Source organism: Crinia signifera, chromosome 3 (genome assembly GCF_055691185.1).
Source record: "Crinia signifera chromosome 3, ASM5569118v1, whole genome shotgun sequence".
Lineage (NCBI taxonomy): Eukaryota > Metazoa > Chordata > Amphibia > Anura > Myobatrachidae > Crinia > Crinia signifera.
Window position 1 is genome coordinate 236625567 of NC_139219.1, and position 21123 is coordinate 236646689.

General features: G+C 44.4%; 1 protein-coding gene across 2 annotated transcripts in view; it reads right to left on the reverse strand.

Annotated features, from left to right (window-relative positions):
* Window positions 1-21123, reverse strand: part of USP13 (ubiquitin specific peptidase 13) — a 108047-nt gene that overhangs the window by 35783 nt on the left and 51141 nt on the right. For both annotated transcript variants that reach the window (XM_083177702.1, XM_083177701.1), the window contains exons 4-8: window positions 10902-11023; window positions 8214-8356; window positions 4853-5037; window positions 3003-3097; window positions 1854-2041 (exon numbers count right to left, since the gene is read on the reverse strand). In XM_083177702.1, coding sequence (XP_083033828.1) covers window positions 1854-2041; window positions 3003-3097; window positions 4853-5037; window positions 8214-8356; window positions 10902-11023 — 733 coding nt within the window. The remainder of the gene's footprint in view (window positions 1-1853; window positions 2042-3002; window positions 3098-4852; window positions 5038-8213; window positions 8357-10901; window positions 11024-21123) is intronic.

The window sequence follows — 21123 nt, forward strand, 5'->3', positions numbered from 1 at the left end:
TTAGTAAAGAGCGATAAGGAAGGAATGAAGCATCTAAATGTTCCATCTGCTCATCCATGGCAATGGAAACAACGTTCTGGATGTGTGAGGGTGTGGGAAGGTTTGCAGCAACTGTATTCCGTATTTCATTACTAAACGATGATAGCAGATCACCCACCCCCTGATTCCACTATGTCTTTATGTCAGTCTCATGTCATACAGGGGGAAGGAATTCAAGCAGTCAACAATCTGACCAGGGTTTTCTGCTGAAATGGCAAAAGCAGCTTGCTGCACCAATGCAGTTGTTACAGGGGCAATGATAAATTTATAGCAAAACAGATTCGATTTAAGAACAAACAATGTATCTAGCCTTCTGTATAAAAGATTAAGGATCATCTGGTTCTGCCATTAAAAATACAGAATGTACAGGGTGATCTAGAACATAGAAATAAGGCTGAGAGGTCACCTCACTTGGAAGAAGGGAGGGGATTATAATGCCAAGCAGATGACTGCATACAGATGCGGTATCCCATAACATTGGGGTCCCACTGTACTTTCCACTTTAGTAAATTCTTAAATCCCCTCAAAACCAGCCTGCAGTTTTTCTTTAAGATTTGCCCTTGTATGCTGTACTCTCCCAAGGTAGTGTGTGGCAGGGAATCAGTGACACCTGTGTGAGCCTGTCCGGCAGCCTGACACAGAGTCATCTCCAGTGAGAGATCTGCCCAGGCAATATCAGCCAAACAGGAGGAAAGACTGATGGAGAAGGTTTCCTGAAACCCCTGCTATGGATTGTGTATGCTGCTGGTTATTGCAGGTTCGGTCATCATGGTCAGAGAGTCGCGGCTGGAGAAGGCGCACCCACAGATTGTCCCCTTACTGGATCCCCTATTTTAGGTGTGGGGAACCTTTTTTGTGCCAAGGGCTGTTTGTATGGGAAAAAAAAATCCTTCAGGAGCCATATGTAAAAATTTATCTTACAAATTGTCCTGCTGCAGCCGTCCCACGCTCCGGCGGCTGCCGCTGACTAGAACTGCCAGTCTCCGGCTGCTGTTGATTAAGAGGAACCTCACGAGAACTACCGACCTCTCGCGAGAATTCCCCTGTACTTGAATCCCGGCAAAGCTGCCAGGCGGGTGGGAGGGCCACTCAGACTGGCTACGGGGGCCGCATACGGCCCCCGGGCCCGAGGTTCCCCACTGCTGCCCTTACCGCAACGTCGGTGATCCATCTAGGAAGGACTGCTTTTAACAGTGGTGGCTCCAGCGGTGGGGCTACAGCGCAGTCCAAAATTCATGGCCAGAGCTGTTTGCTGTGGCAGCTGGTGTGTGTCCCCAATGATAATTTGTATGCACCTTTTGCCATAGTCATGTCTCCATCTATATGCTAATACTACTAAGATCTCTTCCCCTGGTGTACGAGCATGCAAGGAATGAGACGCCCAGTTTCAGCATCTACAGTATAAACGCTGTTATACCACCGGTGTGTTTTTAGTAGAAACCATCAGTTGCAACAATGAGACTCGCATCAACCCTAAGATAGGTGCAGAGTTTCTGTCCAAGTCTTCAACGTATGCAAACACTTCAATTACACTTCCATAACATGGTCACTGCTTGTATATCTGCCACCCACCTGTCACCAACCAGGAGCACCCAAAACATTTACAATACACCTATCCGCGTGCCTTAATTCACTACTGCAACGCTATACGATACAATCTCAGTGCATCTGCAATAAAACTAAGTCACTCAACTGTGTCCAACCCAGCCATATTGTGTGAGTCTGAATTAGGAGCACATGTAAAGTGGTATGCTCATGTCCGTCAACACAGCAGTGGTCTGATAATAGTGGAAGAAGAAAGAAGAGATACATACGCTCTCTGGAACTCTGGTATGCTGAAGATGACCTGCATCACGGTGCTGAGGTAGGAGCTGTTCCCCTGGTTCTTAATTCCAGTGTAGCCAGAGCCAAAAACCAGTTTCAACTTCAATCCCTTTTCTTGGATGACTTCCCACTCATTAACCCTTGGCTTAACTTCATTATCCAATACACCATTCTCTGTCTAAAAGGACAAGTGATAAAACCTGATCAGACTGCGTTCGAGTCATGGGGCTTTACACCAAACCAACATAATAAAGGCTAATTAATGCAATATTTTAATGTTTGCATGATTTGTAACCCTGACTTGGTCACATATTGAATCTTAGCTATAAGTTATATACAGCTAAAATATTTTTTTGATGATATGAAGACCAACAACACAAACATCTAATAATTAATACAATGGATCACAGACTTTATTCTCATGAGTGGTTTGCAGTATTAGGCAAACTAAAGGTGCCCATACACTTAACCGATTTGGGCCGATTTCACCCAATCCCAGCAGATCAGGTCGAGAAATTGGCCCAAATTGGATGTGTTTGACATCCCCTCCAAACCGATGCGTGGTCCCATGCGCATCGGTTTGGAGTCGGGAGTTTGGACGGGCTGCATAAAAACATAAACCCAGTTATTGGCCTTCCATCTGATAAAAACTATCAGATGGAAGGCCAATAACCAGTCAGCCAGTCTTTTAAAAAAAAATTAAATTCAGTAGCCCCTTCCCGCCACCTGGCACATGCCGCTACCAGCTCCCCGCATGCAATTTATTGCATGTAAAAATGGCACATCAAGTGCCAAATCGTAAGCGAGCCACCGGGCAAACTAGATCGACTTTAATCAGCAACTAGAACATGTATACAGCAGTGGGGCCATCTTCACTAAGCTTCAAAAAGTGATAAACTGGTGAGTGATCAACATCAAGCCAATTGGCTACCAACTGTAATTTTCAAACACAGACTGTAACATGATTTGTGAGTTGTTGATCACTCTCCACTTTATCACTTTTTGAAGCTTGGTACATCTGGCCTATTGTGTTAAATAACCAAATGTATTGGAAAATTACTTTCATGATTGCAAACCCTGACAAAAAGCAATCACTCAATAGATAAACCTGTTGCCTTTCTGAAGAATTTAATACCAACCACTTGCATCTGTAACATATCAATGCCAAAATGTGCTAGATGTTTGGCCAGATGAGGGTCTAAAACAGCGTCCTCTTCATCAAATGAATACACATCTGAAATTATAAAAGAAACATATGTATGCTTTAATGTAAACTCGTCTGTTGAGGATTATAAAGTATGGGCAGATCAGTTGGCATAGTGGTTAACATTACTGCATCACACAGTGGCAGAACTTGTGAGTGGGTAACAGGAGTATAATCATATAGTCCTGTGCTATGTGGAGAACAGTGGAGGTTGTACATTGGTGAGGGTGGGTGTTCAAAGAAGAAAGTGCAACTGCACAGATTATAGTCTTCCTGTGCTTCAGAGAGGCCATAAGTCCTATTTCAGGATGGCCACCAAGAATCCTATTGGGCCATTTCTTTATTGTATAATACTGTGCAGTGAAATGGTGGGAGACATATCTCCTGCTTACCTCCTATGAGAAACCTGTTAATACATGATATAAAGCTGTTCCAGCATCCCTGCACAGCTATCCATTATACTGTACACTCACACTCCGGTGAGTGGTATGAAACCCTGATCTGCTCCAGCACCAGTGCACATGTAACAGTGGGTATGGCTGATCTATCAGTAAGCCAACACCACTGGTTAAATAACTGGGCTGCTATTACTTTAAGTTATCCTCTGATGTGTGCCTACCAACACCTGTACACACATGATTCCCGACAGTGGGAACACAGTGGCCACTGCCCTGTCTGAGAGGGGGGACCTCACCCAATGTGTTTTCCTCAGTTGGGCGCTGTAAAGCAGGCTCTGACAGCACCAATTACACCACCCATGAGTTGCCTTTAATTCACAGACAGCTGTGATTCAGGAAGAATTCACAGCTCTGTGAGCGAGAGGCAGTAAGCATTTGCGATCATCAGCACTGACAGGGAGCAGGACCCTAGAAGTCCAGCTTGGATGACAAATTGCACACACAAGGTCAGCCCCGATATCCGGAGGTAAGGGCCAGAGTCCTCAGGGAGTTGGGCCCGCCCTGCTTCCTTCACTGAGTCAATGATCTCACTTTACTCAAAATGGTTGTGTGGTGGCCCAAAGGAAATTTCATTACTGGTCTTGTCAGCAGTGGGCCCCTTAGTGCCCAGGGACCTGGTGCAGTGCTCCTGCTGCACCAATGGCAGTCCCACCTTTGGCATCACAGCACCTTTGCAATAAGCTGAATTTCTGGTCACGGCTGGTCTTTGTGGAGCCTGTGTCACCTCCCTGACTTTTCTCATGCTCATGCAGTTTTCTTCCACACTCCAAACACATAATAGTATATAAACTAACTCCACAATTAAATTAATCCATGTTTTTTGTGTCAATGTACTGTAATAGGGAATATAGGGCCTGATTAAGAGCTATTGTGATTTTCTAGGCTACGGAACTACTAATGTTAGCAAGTGAAGCTGCCGCCCAGAAAAAAAAAGTAACCTTAATACAAACACGAGGAACACTGACTGTTTATATAGGTCTTTGCCTACGTAGGCTGGATGCGACAGTAGCGATGCAGGCACCACGTTTCTCTGTGCATGCTGACAGCATATACGCATCGTGAAAAGAACCATCATATGCATGATAAAACATTGGCGTAACATAGAACTGGCGCATAGGACTGGAAGCTCCACGGGGTAGGGACTGGTGTCAAGGACAGATTATTCTCTTTAAAGCGCTGTGTAATATTCACGTGCTATATAAATAATTTTTCAAAATCTTCTTTAAATGCCACAATCTAACTTCAAATGGTTCCAGTGCTCCGGTCACCATGTAAGTAAATACCTATATTATTTTATTTCATTGTTGTTCTATTTATCAGCACTTACCTGCTCCATCTGGTGTAATTGTTCCAAGTTTTACAGCTAATGGATAGCCCATCTGCTTGTGGTGCTCCAGTGCATGGCCGTTCCCACCATTGCCCGAGCAGAACCATCTTCCACACAACACTGAGCCATCTGTCAGGTTTAGCCATAAGTTCTCTCGGAGTTCACATTTAGCGCACTTCCAGCCACTGCAGACAATCCACAAACATGTGTGCTATTAGATAACAAGCAGTGAATTCACAGTCCACTCTGAAGAGAAGACTGATCTAGAAATTTGTGTTGTACTAAGAGTCTCACATGCAACAGATCTCATCTGTGATTTCTTTGCAATCGTCTTACAGATTATTTCCCCCAATAAAATCAATGGCTAGGGCTTGCTCCAAAATCAGGTATAATACTGGAGCTGTGTGGCAAGTTGTTACACACTTGAGACTGTGGGAATTCAGAAAATCAGTATTTAGTGCAGTTAGTACCACATGACTACATGACCAATGACCAGGGGAGGCTCCAGAGTGGGGCTGCCGTGCAGTTAAAAATTCAAATACGGGAGACACAGCAACTGCCACCAATCACCATTCGAAAATGACTCAGTGGCAGTTGATGTGGCTCCTCTATTTCAATTTTGGACTGTGCGGAGCCCCAGCACTGGAGCCGCCATTGCTAATGACTAGAGACCGGATTATATGCATTTGCATATTTGCATATGCATTTGCATATTTGCCCGATTTTCAGCAGAAATTGCATATCTGACCTAAATGTCCTGATGGTGCATATTTGGCATAGCGCGGTCGGCGCGGAGCGTTCACCCTCACTTCCTGACTTTTTTTTTCTTTATGTGAGGAAACGCCGCTGATAGGCTGACAGAATCGCCCATCAGAGGAATGGATTGAGCGGCCTGTCAGCGCGGCGGGGGGTGGGATGTGGGTGGAAGAGCTGATACGCCGCAGTGTGTACTGTAGGCTCTTCCAGCTACATCCCACACCCGCCACGCTGACAGGCTGCCCGCCACGCTGACAGGCTGCCCGCCGCGCTGACAGGCTGTCCACCTCTGCTGACACGCGGGGAATCACTGCGCGCCACACGGGTGCTGGAGGCCCCGAACAGTGGTGCTTCTGGACAGAACACTGACCTCAACCAACGGATGGCAACGGTGAGTGTAACTTACAGCACAGTTTCTGCTGGGGCATTACAGTATGTGCGGTTTTGCTGGGGGCATTATGTGCACTTCTGCTGGGGGCATTATGTGCACTTCTGCTGGGGGCATTATCTGTGTTATACTGCTGGGGGCATTACCTGTGTTATACTGCTGGGGGCATTATCTGTGTTATACTGCTGGGGGCATTATCTGTGTTATACTGCTGGGGGCATTATCTGTGTTATACTGCTGGGGGCATTATCTGTGTTATACTGCTGGGGGCATTATCTGTGTTATACTGCTGGGGGCATTATCTGTGTTATACTGCTGGAGGCATTATCTGTGTTATACTGCTGGGGGCATTATCTGTGTTATACTGCTGGGGGCATTATCTGTGTTATACTGCTGGGGGCATTATCTGTGTTATACTGCTGGGGGCATTATGTGTGTTATACTGCTGGGGGCATTATGTGTGTTATACTGCTGGGGGCATTATGTGTGTTATACTGCTGGGGGCATTATGTGTGTTATACTGCTGGGGGCATTATGTGTGTTATACTGCTGGGGGCATTATGTGTGTTATACTGCTGAGGTTATTATGTGGGGTATACTGCTGGGGGCATTATGTGGGGTATACTGCTGGGGGCATTATGTGTGTTATACTGCTGGGGGCATTATGTGTGTTATACTGCTGGGGGCATTATGTGTGTTATACTGCTGGGGGCATTATGTGGGGTATACTGCTGGGGGCATAATGGGGCAGATGTATTAAGCCTGGAGAAGAGATAAATTGGAGATAAAGTGGAAGGAGATAATGCACCAGCCAATCAGCTCCCAACTGTCATATTTCAAACACAGCTGATTGGTTGGTGCGTTATCTCCTTCCACTTTATCTCCAGTTTATCTCTTCTCCAGGCTTAATACATCTGCCCCTATGTGTGTTATACTGCTGGGGGCATTATGTGGGGTATACTGCTGGGGGCATTATGTGGGGTATACTGCTGGGGGCATTATGTGGGGTATACTGCTGGGGGTCATTTACTACTTACTAATTGTATGCTGATTTAAATAAAAAACTATAAAATTTCACTTTATTTTGTATTTTTTATTTAGCATATTTTGACGCTTTTCATGCATATTTTAAGTATTTTTCATGCATATTTCGAGCTTTTTATGTTGCATATAATCCTGTCTCTACTAATGACTATGGACAATCTCTCTTGTACTTCCCCAGAGGAGAAAGGGCATACAAGAAATAATCTCTGCAGATCATTTGACAGTATTTCCTTTATAAGCTACAATTACGTATATTTCATTGAGAAATGTAAGTCTTTTCTCCTGTTATGTGATTGGACAAATCTGCACTTGGTTGCTCAGATTTATTTGGAGTAACCCAGTGATAGTACATGCCATGTTATCTACATATGATGCTTAAGATGGGCAGTAAAGGGTGGTGTAATGGTTAGCATTGCTGCCTCACAGTACTGAGGTCATGGGTTCAATTTCCACCATGGCCCCAACTGTGCGGAGTTTGTATATTCTCCCCGTACTTGTGTGGGTTTCCTCTGGGTACTTCGGTTTCCTCCCACAATCCCCAAAAATATACTGATAGGCTAATTGGCTCCCAAAAAAAAAAAAATTAACCCTAGAATGTGTGTGTGCATAGATGTGGTAGGGAATTAGATTGTAAGCTCCACTGGGGCAGGGACTGATGTGAATGTTCAAATATTCTCTGTAAAGCGCTGCGGAATATGTGTTCGCTATATAAATAACTGTTAATAAATAATAATAAATAAATAGGTTGAACCACTGGGCATCCAATTGCATTTACTCAGGGCATCTCAAGTGTACATCAGAGTTGTTTGAGTTCTTATTACAGGAGGGATGTCTTAGTAGAAGAGATGCCTTCTGCATCAAACTACAATCCCAACATGCAAGCTGGGATCCAACACCGTGCAGGGATCCAGTTCCATGCAGATGGCCTCAGCTAACGCAGTGTAAGTATATGAGGCATAGAAGTCAGCGTGGTAACAGAATTCCAGAAAATCAGGAAATTAACAATGTAGCAACATTTACAGGTCATGCACACGTGCCCCTGGTTATGACAATTTGCTCCTTAGATCGGATGTGAACAATTTACTAAGACACTTTAAAATGGCAATAGAAATAAACAAGAATTTTCTAAACACAAAACTTGGAGTTTTTCTGACTACTATTTGCAGAACGCACCTTGGTGGAATCTTTACACCATTGTCTATCTGCACAAGGTTATTAGCAAACTTTGACACTTGTAACTCTTCGTCCCATGACTCTTGATCCAATTTTCTGAAAGGGGACTTTGCATTTAGAACAGCATCACAAGCTATTGTAACCTGTAGATAAACAAAAGCTACAGTAAATGCCAGTTCAGTATTTACAACTTTTTGCACATTGTTACCACTTTCACACTGCCTAAATGTTTTAAAAACCGGTATTTTGAAACGGTATTTAAAATGGGTCTGAGCCTTCACATTGCAGTAGATTAACGTTTTAAATACCGTTTAAATACCATTCACATCAGCCAACCCGTTTAATCCCCTGCACACGTTTCAAGGCAGCCAGACTATCACAGGTCTGTAGTCTGTAGCTTTTTAAACGTTTTGGAATACCGGTTATTTTTAACCAGTAAATGAACTCTGGTGCTTTCCCACTGCAGCCTTAAAAGTTTGAAAATGGAAAAAAAACGGCAATATACCATTTAACAAGTGCGGTGTGAAAGGGGTATTACCAAGGAAGTAATCAATAGTTTATTTCCCATTAATGTTTACAAAAATGTACCAATGGGACGATATACAAATCTCTGATTCTTCATAATAATATAAATGTACAATGAAACGGTTATCTCCAACACAGCCAGCTGCAACACACTTGAGCGATAGGGATTTGCTCCAGAATCAGAATGGATTGCCAGTATACACCGGCACGATGAGGGATGGAACGATCAGTGTTCCCTCCTTCATTAGCATGCATTAGGTCACTAGCAATATCGCTATGTTTGATGTGCAGCACATCAAACCTGAGGTTGCGGGAGCACACATATTGGGCATATGCACTGAGCACTGTAGGCGGTATGTGGATCCCATCTGCCATGGTATATCGCTCAGTGTGTACCCAGCTTAGGGGCACTGCAATATGAGGCTGCAATGGCAGTGATAGTAGCATTAGAGGCATGCATTTGTTTGAAGCAGAAGCATTGTTTGTATATGCAGCACAATTTTTATGGAATGATGTCAATGTTCCTTCCAGCAGTAGGTGGATCCTTGACTGCGGGTATAGAGAGGAGACTATAGCCTGTCGATGGCTGTCAAACATGCACTGTGAACCCTTGAGTGCCAAGTGAATTTGTCAAATATGGTGTAAAAATTGCCAATTTTATTCATCTTAATGACCTGTAATGTAAAGGGTTAACCCTTTGAGTGCCAACATCTCTGTGAGAGAAGCGCAAAATATCTGCAAAAAACACCAGCATCGCTCACATTTGTTATATAAATCCAAATAAAAAATGATGTGTAAAAAAAGATATTATTTCCTATATAAGGTAAACATTACAGGTCACTATGATGAATACAAATGTTTGCTTGCCAGTTTTCACACCTATTTTGTCAAATTCCATTGGTATCACCAAATTCCAAAGTATCACCCAGCTCAGTTGGCTAAATTTACCATTTCACCTGCCAATCTGGAGGCTGTGCGTATGCACGACCAGGTTTTTGCAGTGGACTAGACATCCAGTTCAATATATATGTTTAAACTAGTAAGCACGCTCAAAGCTAATGCTACCTTGTGATTGCCTCTGTGTTTGTGCATGTGCGAGAGAGAAAGAGATGCAGTTTCACTTGCTGCCAACAGATGGCAGTGTTTGGGAGACACAGAAATGTACACTAGATATATATAGATGATAAAATTGGAATCAGATTTAAAAAAATGGGGGGTATTCAATCTATGCCAGATTTTTTGCCAGATGAAAAATCTGCAATTTTCACCTGTTTTCAAGGCAAATTAGACTCACCCTATTCATTTGTCCATGACGATTTTTTGCCTGGGCGAAAAATCTGTCACTGGCAAGAACCACGTGGATCAGCAAATTCATGTGTTTTAGCAAATAAGCAGGCATTTTCTCCCATTTTTGCATCCATGCTGATTCGAAAATGTAAAAAAAAATCGCCAGTGGAAGCAAGCAATTGCTATCAATCTCTGGCGGGTTTGCAAAATAGGTAACAGCCCTAAAGGTGCGTACACACATACAGATTTATCTGTCCAATCTATCTGGTGGGAACAAAAACCTGGAAATGTATGGGAGCATAAAAAATACATGCTTTGATAAATTTGTTATATCAGAATGATTTAAACAATTTGTCTGACTGATCACTGTCTGTTTTCAAGCATTTGGGAACAATTTTTTGATTGTCTTTTGCTCCCATACATTTCCAGGTTTTTGTTCCCACCAGCTGGATCGGACAGATAAATCTGTACTGGTTTACGCACCTTATCTTTGGGGCTCCTCTCTCCTTCATCTCTCAGTCCTCAAGGCTCCCTAACAGCATACAGTAGGTCTTAAGAATATAAATGCAGAAACATTGGTCCCTCAGTGTATTTATTTATTGTATCATCTAAGCACAAGCATGGATATTCCTAAAATCTGGACTGTTGGGATGCACGGAGGACAGGGTTTTGGAAAGCCTGTCTTAAATATACCAATCGTATCACTCGTCTTTCGCCTTCTTGTCCTTCTCTAACCACTCATCCTTGCACGCAATAATTCTTTTCATGGATCCAGGGTTAGCAGAGAGGTAATCACCCATATGCTGCACACATACACATCTTATACAGTTTGTGATTTCCAGTAGTTCATACAGAATCCATTAAACACTGACTGACCAGCGCTGGAAGCTCCTCTATATTAGGTAAGGCAATTTCAAAGTGATCTGGAAATATAACAAGTTTGGCTTCATCTTCATACTCATAATCATCACTGTTGAAATCTGCATCAACTTCGAGATCTGAAACGCAAAAACCAAATGAGATTAGTTATCCCATTACTAGTGTTACATAACAGGACAGCGCCCGATTCAGAGGTGGTGTATAAGTAAAACAACAGGTGCAACTTAGCGATGTTTTACTTGTGCGCATGCTTCTGAACACAACACGATTGTTACCACTGGCAACAGCAGATTATGATCAATTATTATTATATTTCAGACATTCACATCAGTCCCTGCCCCAGCGGAGCTTACAATCTATATTCCCTACCCGGCCGCCCCACAAATTCCCTCTCGGTAGCATGCAAATGGATGTGTACAATTACACATCCATTCGCACGTGAGTGTATGGGGGAAAAATCATCCGATGGTCGCCAACATCATTCAACGTCGCCATCTTCTCACCCTTTGCAGGCTTAGTCAGCATTATTCTGGGCATACCCACTGTTTTTGTGGGCACACCCAGAAAATGCTGAGTTTTACCATGCACACCCTCTATGCAAACGCCTCGGGGACTGTGATAGTAGCTGAAGGCGTTCGCACAGCGTCCCTGAACATATAGTCGCCGATATGCATGCGCAGAGCCGCAGCATCAGTCCCCGCAGCAAATTCGCTGCAGACCCAGTGTTACTGAATCAAGCCCTGTATTTGAAAAAAGAAAGTTAAATGCTGATTGGCTGGTACTTTATCTCCGTCCACTTTACCGCACTTCAAGGGTTAGTACATAGACCACATATGTATGTGGTTATTACTCAGCTGTATAACTGGTGCTACATCTGATCTAGCAGGAAAGTTAGAAGTTCTATGGCACTATATATATTATGTGTTAATACAGGCATGTCCAAAGTCCGTCCCGGGGCCAATTGCGGCCCGTGCTGTCATTTCAAGCGGCCCGCAGCCTCCAGCCAGAAGCGGGTGGAGCATCAGATGCGGGACACACAGCACTAAAGGTGGCGCCCCGGCGAGTATGCCTTTACCTTGCTGTCTGCAGCAGTGAGGAGGTGCCGGCCGTCACAGTGAGATCTGTTTGGTGTATTTTGGGTAAGTATGCATCCAACCCCTCCAGATGCAATTGTATATACCCTCCTCCGCAATCACAGTGACAGCATTGTGTGGGGAGGGGGTGCAGCAAGGGGGAAGCTTGCTCCCGTAACATGCAGAGTGAAGGAGGGTGGCAGCGGGAGCCCAAGCTTCTCCTGTCCTTGCAGTTCCAGCTTTGCCTCTCTGTCCCCTGGCTCACACAAGGGGCTGGGAAACATACAGAGAAGGGAGGAGGCGGGCAGGGGGACATACAGTCAATGGGGGCAGAGTGGGGGACATACAGTGAAGGAGGGTCAGGCTGGGGGACATACAGTGAATGGATGCAGTGATGGCCATTCAGAGAAGGGGGGGGGGGCAGGCTGTGGGACATAGTGAATGGGAGTCATACAGTGAATGGGAGTCATACAGTGAATGGAGGCAGTGATGGACATTCAGAGAAAGGGAGGCAGGCTGTGGGACATAGTGAATGGGAGTCATACAGAGAATGGGGGCAGATTGGGGGATATACAGTGAAGGAGGGTCAGGCTTTGGGACATACAGTGAATGGAGGGTCAGGCTTTGGGACATACAGTGAATGGAGGCAGTGATGGTCATTCAGAGAAGGGGGGATAGGCTGGGGGACATAGTGAATGGGTGCAGAGTGGGGAACATACAGTAACATGTGGACATACAGTGGAGGAGCAGGCTGGGGGACATACAGAGAAAGTTGGTCAGGCAGGGGAATGTACAGGGAAGTCGGCAGAGTGGGGGACATACAGTGAATGGGGACAGGCTGGAGGAAATACAGAGAAGGGGGGGCAGTCTAGGGAATATTCAGTGAAGGGGCCGGCTGGGGGACATAAAGTGAATGGGGAAAGAGTGGGGAACCATTCTGATGTGATTAATGATTCACAGAATGTCAGGCTGAATGGTCGGCCCCCCACATTTTCACCTCACCAAAACTGGCCCTCGTCGCAAAAAGTTTGGACACCCCTGTGTTAATACACATATTACATGTAATTACTGGAGGAATTGCAGGGGACAGCCACGGCGAGAATTACTCGGCAGGCTGTCCCTAGCGCACGTTAGGTGTGCTTTTAATACATGTTAAAAATTGTAATCCCCCCAAAGTTAACTAGCTTTAAGTGCAGAAATGCAATTAACGCTAGTTCATACATCTGCCCCACTGTAACTGACAAGCATGCTATATCTCAAACAACAAATAGCATGCGTCTGAGCTACCTACACTGTCATAAAGGAGAAAAATACCAATATAATTATACAGAAAAGAAAAAGTGTCCTGCCTCACATACTGTACTCTCACATCCCACCCTACTCAGCAGTGGGTTTGGTTCTCTAGGGTAGGGATTCTCAGACTATCTTGCCCTGGGACCCCATCAGACAATAAATATTATCACAGGACCCCAGAAATAGGGGATGGAAGATGGATCAGACAAGAAATTGCGTGAAAAGTGTCAAATTGTATGCGTTTCCCCTCCAATTCAGGTTTGATGCGCGACAAGTCCTCAGCAAGCAGGACTCAACAAAAAGAGTCCTGCTTACTGAGAGTCTGATTGGTCAATTGGGATGAGCAAGTAGGCATCCTGAAATCCATGGAGCCCATAAAGTCTCCAAGCTTAAGGACCTGCATGATGGACTGTAGGGAATCCATCCTGAATCTCGGGACCCTCAGTAACCAATTTAGAGACATGGGGTCCAAATGTAATAAGGTGCAAGAATCAAAAATTGAGAGATCTTGGGAGGGTTTCCCATTTTTTTTTAAAGTGGCAATTACTTACATTGAAAAACCAGGTTGCTTTTGCCATGTAATTGATTACCGCTTTAAAGAAATGGGAAAATTCTCCAAGAATCTCTCACTTTCTGATTCTCACACCCTATTACATTTGGCCCTTGTGGATGGGATGGAAAGACCTTTCAGGCTTTTAAAACAAGGAACAGGTTCTAGTAAAATCTTGTGCAGTTTTGGTAAGATGGGTCTGGGACTATCCATCCTGCTCTGCTACAGGAAAGGCAGCAGCCTTGCCAACAGCTATAGGCAGCCCTGTGGTGAAAAACTGAGCTAGGGACAGTTCCAGAAAGGTGAGGGCGTAACCTTGAGAACCGTTCTCCTCTATCCAGGAAACAAAGATCGTGTCCATAAACATCTGCAAAGTGAAGGAGGTGGCCAACCACACTGAAAGAACCCATGTTGTGGCCCTTCCAGGCATGTTGCAGCGTTGTCCACTAGCTTGGGAGCCTGGCGACAACCTGACGAAGCCTGGCATCCTTTGGACTTGGGATTTACCAAAGGTGTGAAATCTGGAAGAAGGCTGACCTCTTGGCTTTATTTGTGGACGCAAGAAATGAAATGAAACAGTTTGGGCTTAGACACTGCAGGAGACAAGAAAGCTAGCTTAGAAGCTGACGGGTGCTCCAGAAATCAAGAAGCTGCCACTGTTGCAACAATCTTATCAGGATCCTGGCCAAAACAAACATGTTTGGAAAAAGGCAAGGCCTTCAGATATTTTTAGACTTGCTATCAGCTTCTGAGGTACGAAGAACACGTCTGGCAGCTACGGAGGAAGCCAAAACTTTGGATTCCGATGTTGGACCAATGACTGTCGGAATCCTGACTGAGCATCATACCACACCTGATGTGACCCTGTAACCCTAACCCTCTAAAGGACAGATCTTTTTCTTACATTTGAAAAGGAAAGGAAGGCTTCTGCAGGAGGAACCACCTCAGTATCCATAATCTGCAAGAAATTGTGAACCGCTTTCACAGGAGCGTCACATCATACAGTATGATCATCCTGTCTGGAGCAGGTATCAACAATAGACAGCTGGGAATGGATATCCTCTTCAGACTACGGAAACTCAACACTCACCTGCCACGGGACCTTGAGCTTAGAAACAGGGGTGGGCATTAAGTGACCCTCCAGTTGTAGAACTACAAATCCCATCATACCCTGCAACCATTTTAGCATGGCTAAATAGCATAACTATGACAGGGCATGCTGGGATATGTAGTTCTACAACAGCTGGAGGGCCAGTTATTGCCCACCCCTGGCTTAGAAGAAGGGCCCAACATATGTTGCAGGGAGCTAGACACCTGGACCAACCCCATGACTGATGGGAAAGTCCTTGGACACAAGCATGCTCAGAGTGTGGCTGCTGTGGGTCCTCTGAAACCGCAGAGGGGAAGTCTGACTAGCTGCCAGTTGTGAAGCCAGCTCGCACTAGCAAGTTTGTGTGTGCAGTACCGAAACCCCCTTTTCCTTCTTGGACATCTATGCCTAAAATGATATGATGATCCTGAAAAGAGCGCCAGGCACACAGAAACAGGCAGGTGATGTTTAGTGGCAAGAGCATTGAAAAAGGACCACAAATAAACTAATAAATGCACCTGGTACTGGAAAAAGTAAGCCCCATGTACAGTAAGGTGAAGGTACACTGATAATAAAGTGCAAACTGCAAATATAGCTATGCAGGCAGCTGCAAACAGTCAAAATATAACTCTGATACACTTATTATGCAATAGGCTATATAAAAATATACAGTGCAGCAATAATCAGTACAAAATGCAGTGCTCAGCAGAAGCAGCAAATATGCACAATAAAACACCAGCCACTGACACAACAGGTGAGGAAGGAGGTAAAAAACATGGACCACAATAGAAAGGTAGAAGGGAGGCAGCAGCGTTGCTCTCTGTACAGGCATGAGCTTAATGGTGCCCATACACTAGGAACAATTTCACAGTGGTTTGGTCACTTTTCATCATTTTCCATTGATAAATCAAATGAAAAGTGTCAAAATTGCATGTTTGACATCAGGTCCAATGTGATACACGGTCTCGTGAGCATCACATTGTAGCCTGAAGATTGCACTGCTGCACTATAGCTATACCGCATCGCCAAGCCACTGGCAGGCTTGGCTAGGGTCACATATGATACATCGTATGCAAAAAGACTCTGCTGCCATGACCATCAGCGGGTGTTTTCCCTCTGCCGACATTATTTGTCAGTTCCAGATACCCATGGGTGGCCGAGTCCCCCTGCCGGCCGAGGCAGCTCCCCATGCAGAGGAGGTGGACAGTGCCCCCAATGAGCCAGCTGCCGATGCCCCCAATGAGCCAGTGCACAGGCAGCCAGTGGAGGGTGATTGGACTTTAAGCAGTAGCATTAAATGCTCATCACTGACAGCCCAGCTACACTACAGAAAAATAAAATAACAAAAAGAAGAAACTAACTGGAGCTGCAGGCTGCCACCCAAAAATGTTCCCTCCCATTTTGTCACACTAAATGTAAAGAATAGTTTGAAACAGGGAACCCTGTAATTGTTCACCTAATGTTTGAACACACTGAACAGTATATACCAGAACAGGCCAACCTGTGGCTCTCCAGATGTTGTGAAACTACAAATCCCAGCATGCCTTGCCACAGTTTTAACATTCCCTTATAGCAAAACTGTGGCAAGGCATGATGGGATTTGTAGTTTGACAACATCTAGAGAGCCACAGGTTGGCCAGGCCTGGTATATACTGTCTGTTCTATGGAAGGGACGATATATAATTTGTGGATCGGTGGGTGTGGACACATAATATGACTGTGAATGATGTCAGCTATATTGGCCTAATTGACAAGCACCCGTACACTTGCTGCAGGTACCACTGGTGACATCGAGCAGCAAATATGTAAGTGACAAGTGTGTATGCTTAACAAAATCAGCCTTTTGGTTGGCCAATACGGTGGTCTGTAGATAGGTCGGGCTCTGTGTACCCAACCTTAGGCACTGAGTACAATACTAGTCTGAGAGGAAAAACATGTGTTAGGGCTGGATGTACTAAGCTTCAAAAGTGATCAAATGGAGAGTGATAAACTACAAGCCAATCAGCTCCTAACTGCCATGTTAGAGGCTGCATTTGAAAAATGATAGGTAAGAGCTGATTGGTTGGTGGTTTATCACTCTCCACTTTATCACTTTATCACGCCTAGTCACATGACAATGGTTCTGGTAATGTTAGGTCACACACTGGGGAAAATAATTTCCTATGTACTGGGAGCACTTCCAGAACGCAGCTTGCAGATTACCTTTTATTTAGGAATACGTTTGACACTCATATTTGTGAAAGATGTGTTAGGTCACATTCTATATAGAAAATAATAAGTTGGTAACTTGGCAACTAGCAAATAGAAAAGTCAGTATAGATTTTATGGGGGGGGGGGGGGAGTGCATTACTCTTCCAATGTGTAGAATGTGTCAGATGGAGGTTGGGGGGGGGGGGGGGGGGAGTGCATTACTCTTCCAATGTGTAGAATGTGTCAGATGGAGGTTTAGTTGAGCAACTTTTTTTTAAACCCTCAGCTTTAGAAATCCTGAGGTCACAAAGCGATTACAACAAAATGCAATTTTACGACTTGGACCGATGGTTTCAGCTGTGCTCCCTTGCTAGGGATCAGACTGGTTACTTGAAGTGTCAAATAATTTTAGAAGTCATCTGGGCAAACACTAAAAACACAAACAGACTGCAGCTGACAGAGTAGAACAGCTGTCTGACTTCTAGGTATTCGGGAACTCAGAGGAAAAAAACAACACGCAGAGGTAGAAGAAAGGAGTGGTTCCTGACTGGACATGCCGGATTCAGAACTAGATCTGCTGACAACTGGCCATCAGTGCTGCTATTTATAGTTCTCTCGTGGGACATGTGTAAAAGTGACACAAGATAACAGGGGTTCCTGTTGTTCTTTACTTAAAACTGGACTTCTCATATCACAATAGTTTCAGCGGTTGGCCTGAGAATAAACTGGTACTAAACTTCTCCGGGGACATGGTACAAGTTGTGCAAAACGTTCATTACATAATGATGAAAATTAATAAGCAAATTAAGCAGTTCCCTCAGCTGAGGGTTTACAGACCAAAGGGGATACGGTCATTGGGTCTAAAGCAAGTTGGTGGACAATCGTTAGGTAGACACCATCATTAGGTCGACACAAGCATTAAGTCGACAGTCAAAAGGTCGACATGTTGTATTTCACTGTTTTTTGAGCCGACATGTGCCAACATGCGGTATTTCATGCCCTACCATCCACTAGGGCGTGGCGGGAGAATAAAATAGTGTGCTTAGCATAGAGAGGCACCGTGCCCGAAGCATAGTGAGCGAAGCGAGTGGTGCGAGGGGATGTGGTGCACTGGAAACTGTGTCCATGTCGACTGTGTCAACAACCAGGTAAAAAAAAGGTGAAAAACCCCATGTTGACCTTTTGACTGTTGACTAGACACTGTCGACCTATTGACCTATCGACCTAACCCCATATCGACCTAGACCCATGTCCACCTAAAACCATGTCGACCTAACGGTGTCGACCAACTTGCTGTAGACCCAATGATCCCAACCCGAACAAAGTGTTGCACCAATAACTGCTAGAACCATGAATTTAGACTCTTCCTCTACAGATATAATACTATAAATGTCCCAGGCACCTGGATTTTTATTGAGATGAACCGCAGCTTTCCTATTCCCAGCGGCTGCATGCAAAGATGCAGCCAGCATCGGTTGCAGAAAAGTAATACCATCATAATTCTGAGTAGCTTGATGGTTGCCAGAGATAGGATGCTGCAGCCATTGCAGGTGAGCAAGCAATCACAGTGGCAGCCTGAAACTGTCTCATCATAACTGCGTATTCCCTGACGGACAATCGCTTTCTGAATAAATCTTCTGCATTGCATGATCATTGCGGCACATGTGTAGTGTCGTGTGACTTAGACACGTGGGTAAACTACCGATGATGGCTCACCTACAAAAACTAGAAATAAGCCCCCTTGCCTATAAAATGGCTTTCATCGGAGTACCAATATAAAATCATAGGAGGAGTTAGCAAAATAGTATATCTTTTCAGTAATTATTTGTGTAACTTCATTTGTCATGTTTTCTTCTTTGATGACTCTCCAAATATCCCAAATAAATGAAACATTTAAGTTACATTGGGTAGGGTGTATTAACCTTGCTTGGTACATCCCACCATACATCACATCTATACTAAACACGGTACTTATGTAATATCTGGGCTCCCGTTTTTCTTATGAGACCGCTTCCGCTCGCCACGCTTCGGGCACGGTGGCTCGCTGCGCTCGCCACACTATATAGAATCAACTCCATGTGTAGTTGGATAGTAGGGGTATGAAAAATGGGGTGCATTTAACATGGGAGCCCAGATAATACATAAGTACCCTAAACACATATGTACTAAACGCATATGTACTAATGCAGTGGTAGCCAACTACAGTCCTCGAGAGCTACCAACAGTTCACATTTTCCAGCTCACCTCACAGGTACACAGGTGCACTCATTACTGACTGACACATTTTAAAAGATCCACAGGTGGAGCTAAATACTTCACTTGTGATTCCGTGCGGAGATCTTGAAAACATTAACTGTTGGTAGCTCTCGAGGACTGGAGTTGGCTACCCCGGCACTAATGTATGTGATCAGTAAAATGCAATAAGCTGACCTTACTCTTTGTAATGGAGCCCTGGTGCCCATTGCTTAATACATTTGGAAATCCATTTTTGCTTGGAATGGGATCATTGGACAGACAAGCATTACATCAACAAGCATAAAGTGGACACCACAAGGTCAACATGCATCAAGATCGACATGGGGTTTTTCAGGGGGGGGGGGGGGGGGGGGGGTTGTCCTGGAAGTGAATACTGTCAACATGGACACCATGCTTCAGGCTATTTTATTCTCCCTCCATACCCTAGTGGATGGTAGGGCATGAAATGCTGCCTGTCGGCTCAAAAAAAATGTGGAAAAACCCCATGTTGACCTTTTGACTGTCGACGTTCCCCATGTTGGCCTAATGACCCTGTTGACCTAATGACCCTGTCAACCTTCAGTCATGTCGACCTTCATGCATGTTGACCTAGCGGTGTTGACCTAATGCTTGCCTATGCAGTGACCGTATTCCATTTTGCTTTAGTACATCCTGTCCATAATATTAATATAATAATATGTCCGTGTTTAACACAGCACAGCAGTAGAGATCTTACAATTTCAACAACAAAAACGTTATTCATGATTGCACAAAATACTCCCAATTGTGCTTCAAATGCAACATATTGTCAATGGTTAACACTTTGTGTGCCAACATTGCCATGAGAGAGCCTCAAAATATCCTCTAAAAAATGCCGGCGCCACTCACAGCAATTGTTCTTTATGAGGATGCAATGTTTAACTAAACTTAAATTAATTGACTTGGCTGTATTTTATTCATTAATACTAAAAGAACAGTCACTTCCTATATAAGTTAGCTACCTGCCCAGCGCACCATCGGAAAAATACCATGGGAATGCCCAGGGTTTTCATGGAAAAGCCTATGAAACGCTGGGCGTTCCCACGGGCACAGCCTGTCTCCGCCACCCCACATATGCTAGGTGCAAACGAGATGGCGAACAAGCAGTTAGCTGCACCCGCGTGGACCAAGCGGCTGCACATGCGCATAAAAGTATATGCGCTTGCGCAGTCGCAAAACATTGCTCCCCTGTGCGAATAGCTTTAGGCAGGAGGAGAGCTGTCCACAAAATAGGAAAGCAATTAGCACACATTTAACCTAATTTGCACAATTGGAAATTTCTTTTAAAATGTAAAAATGTTATGATTGTGAATAAAGATCACAATGACCACAGCAAAGCACACTAAATAAGGGTATTCGTCGACATTGTTGACAGATGAAAAGATTGACATGAGCTTTTTCATACTTTTATACCATCTATGTGGACTTCAGTTGTAATGGTACACTAATTTGGGTTCCATGTGCTAAAATCTAGAAATTTACACAAACCCCCCCCCCGCAAGTTGACCATTTTGTTTCGACTATTTGCTTGTGCTGATATTTTGTCTGATTCGACCGCTTGGGGTCGACAAGACACTGTTTCCCTAATGACTGCTGTACTTATTTAGTGTTACTCGATAAAGGGTCAAGACTGTAAAGCCATCTCCTGGAGAACCCACTCAATGACATAGGGAAGTACCCTGACTGCTACAGTGGACATAAAACACATACCATTATTATACCATAAGCGAATAGATCCATCACTGAACA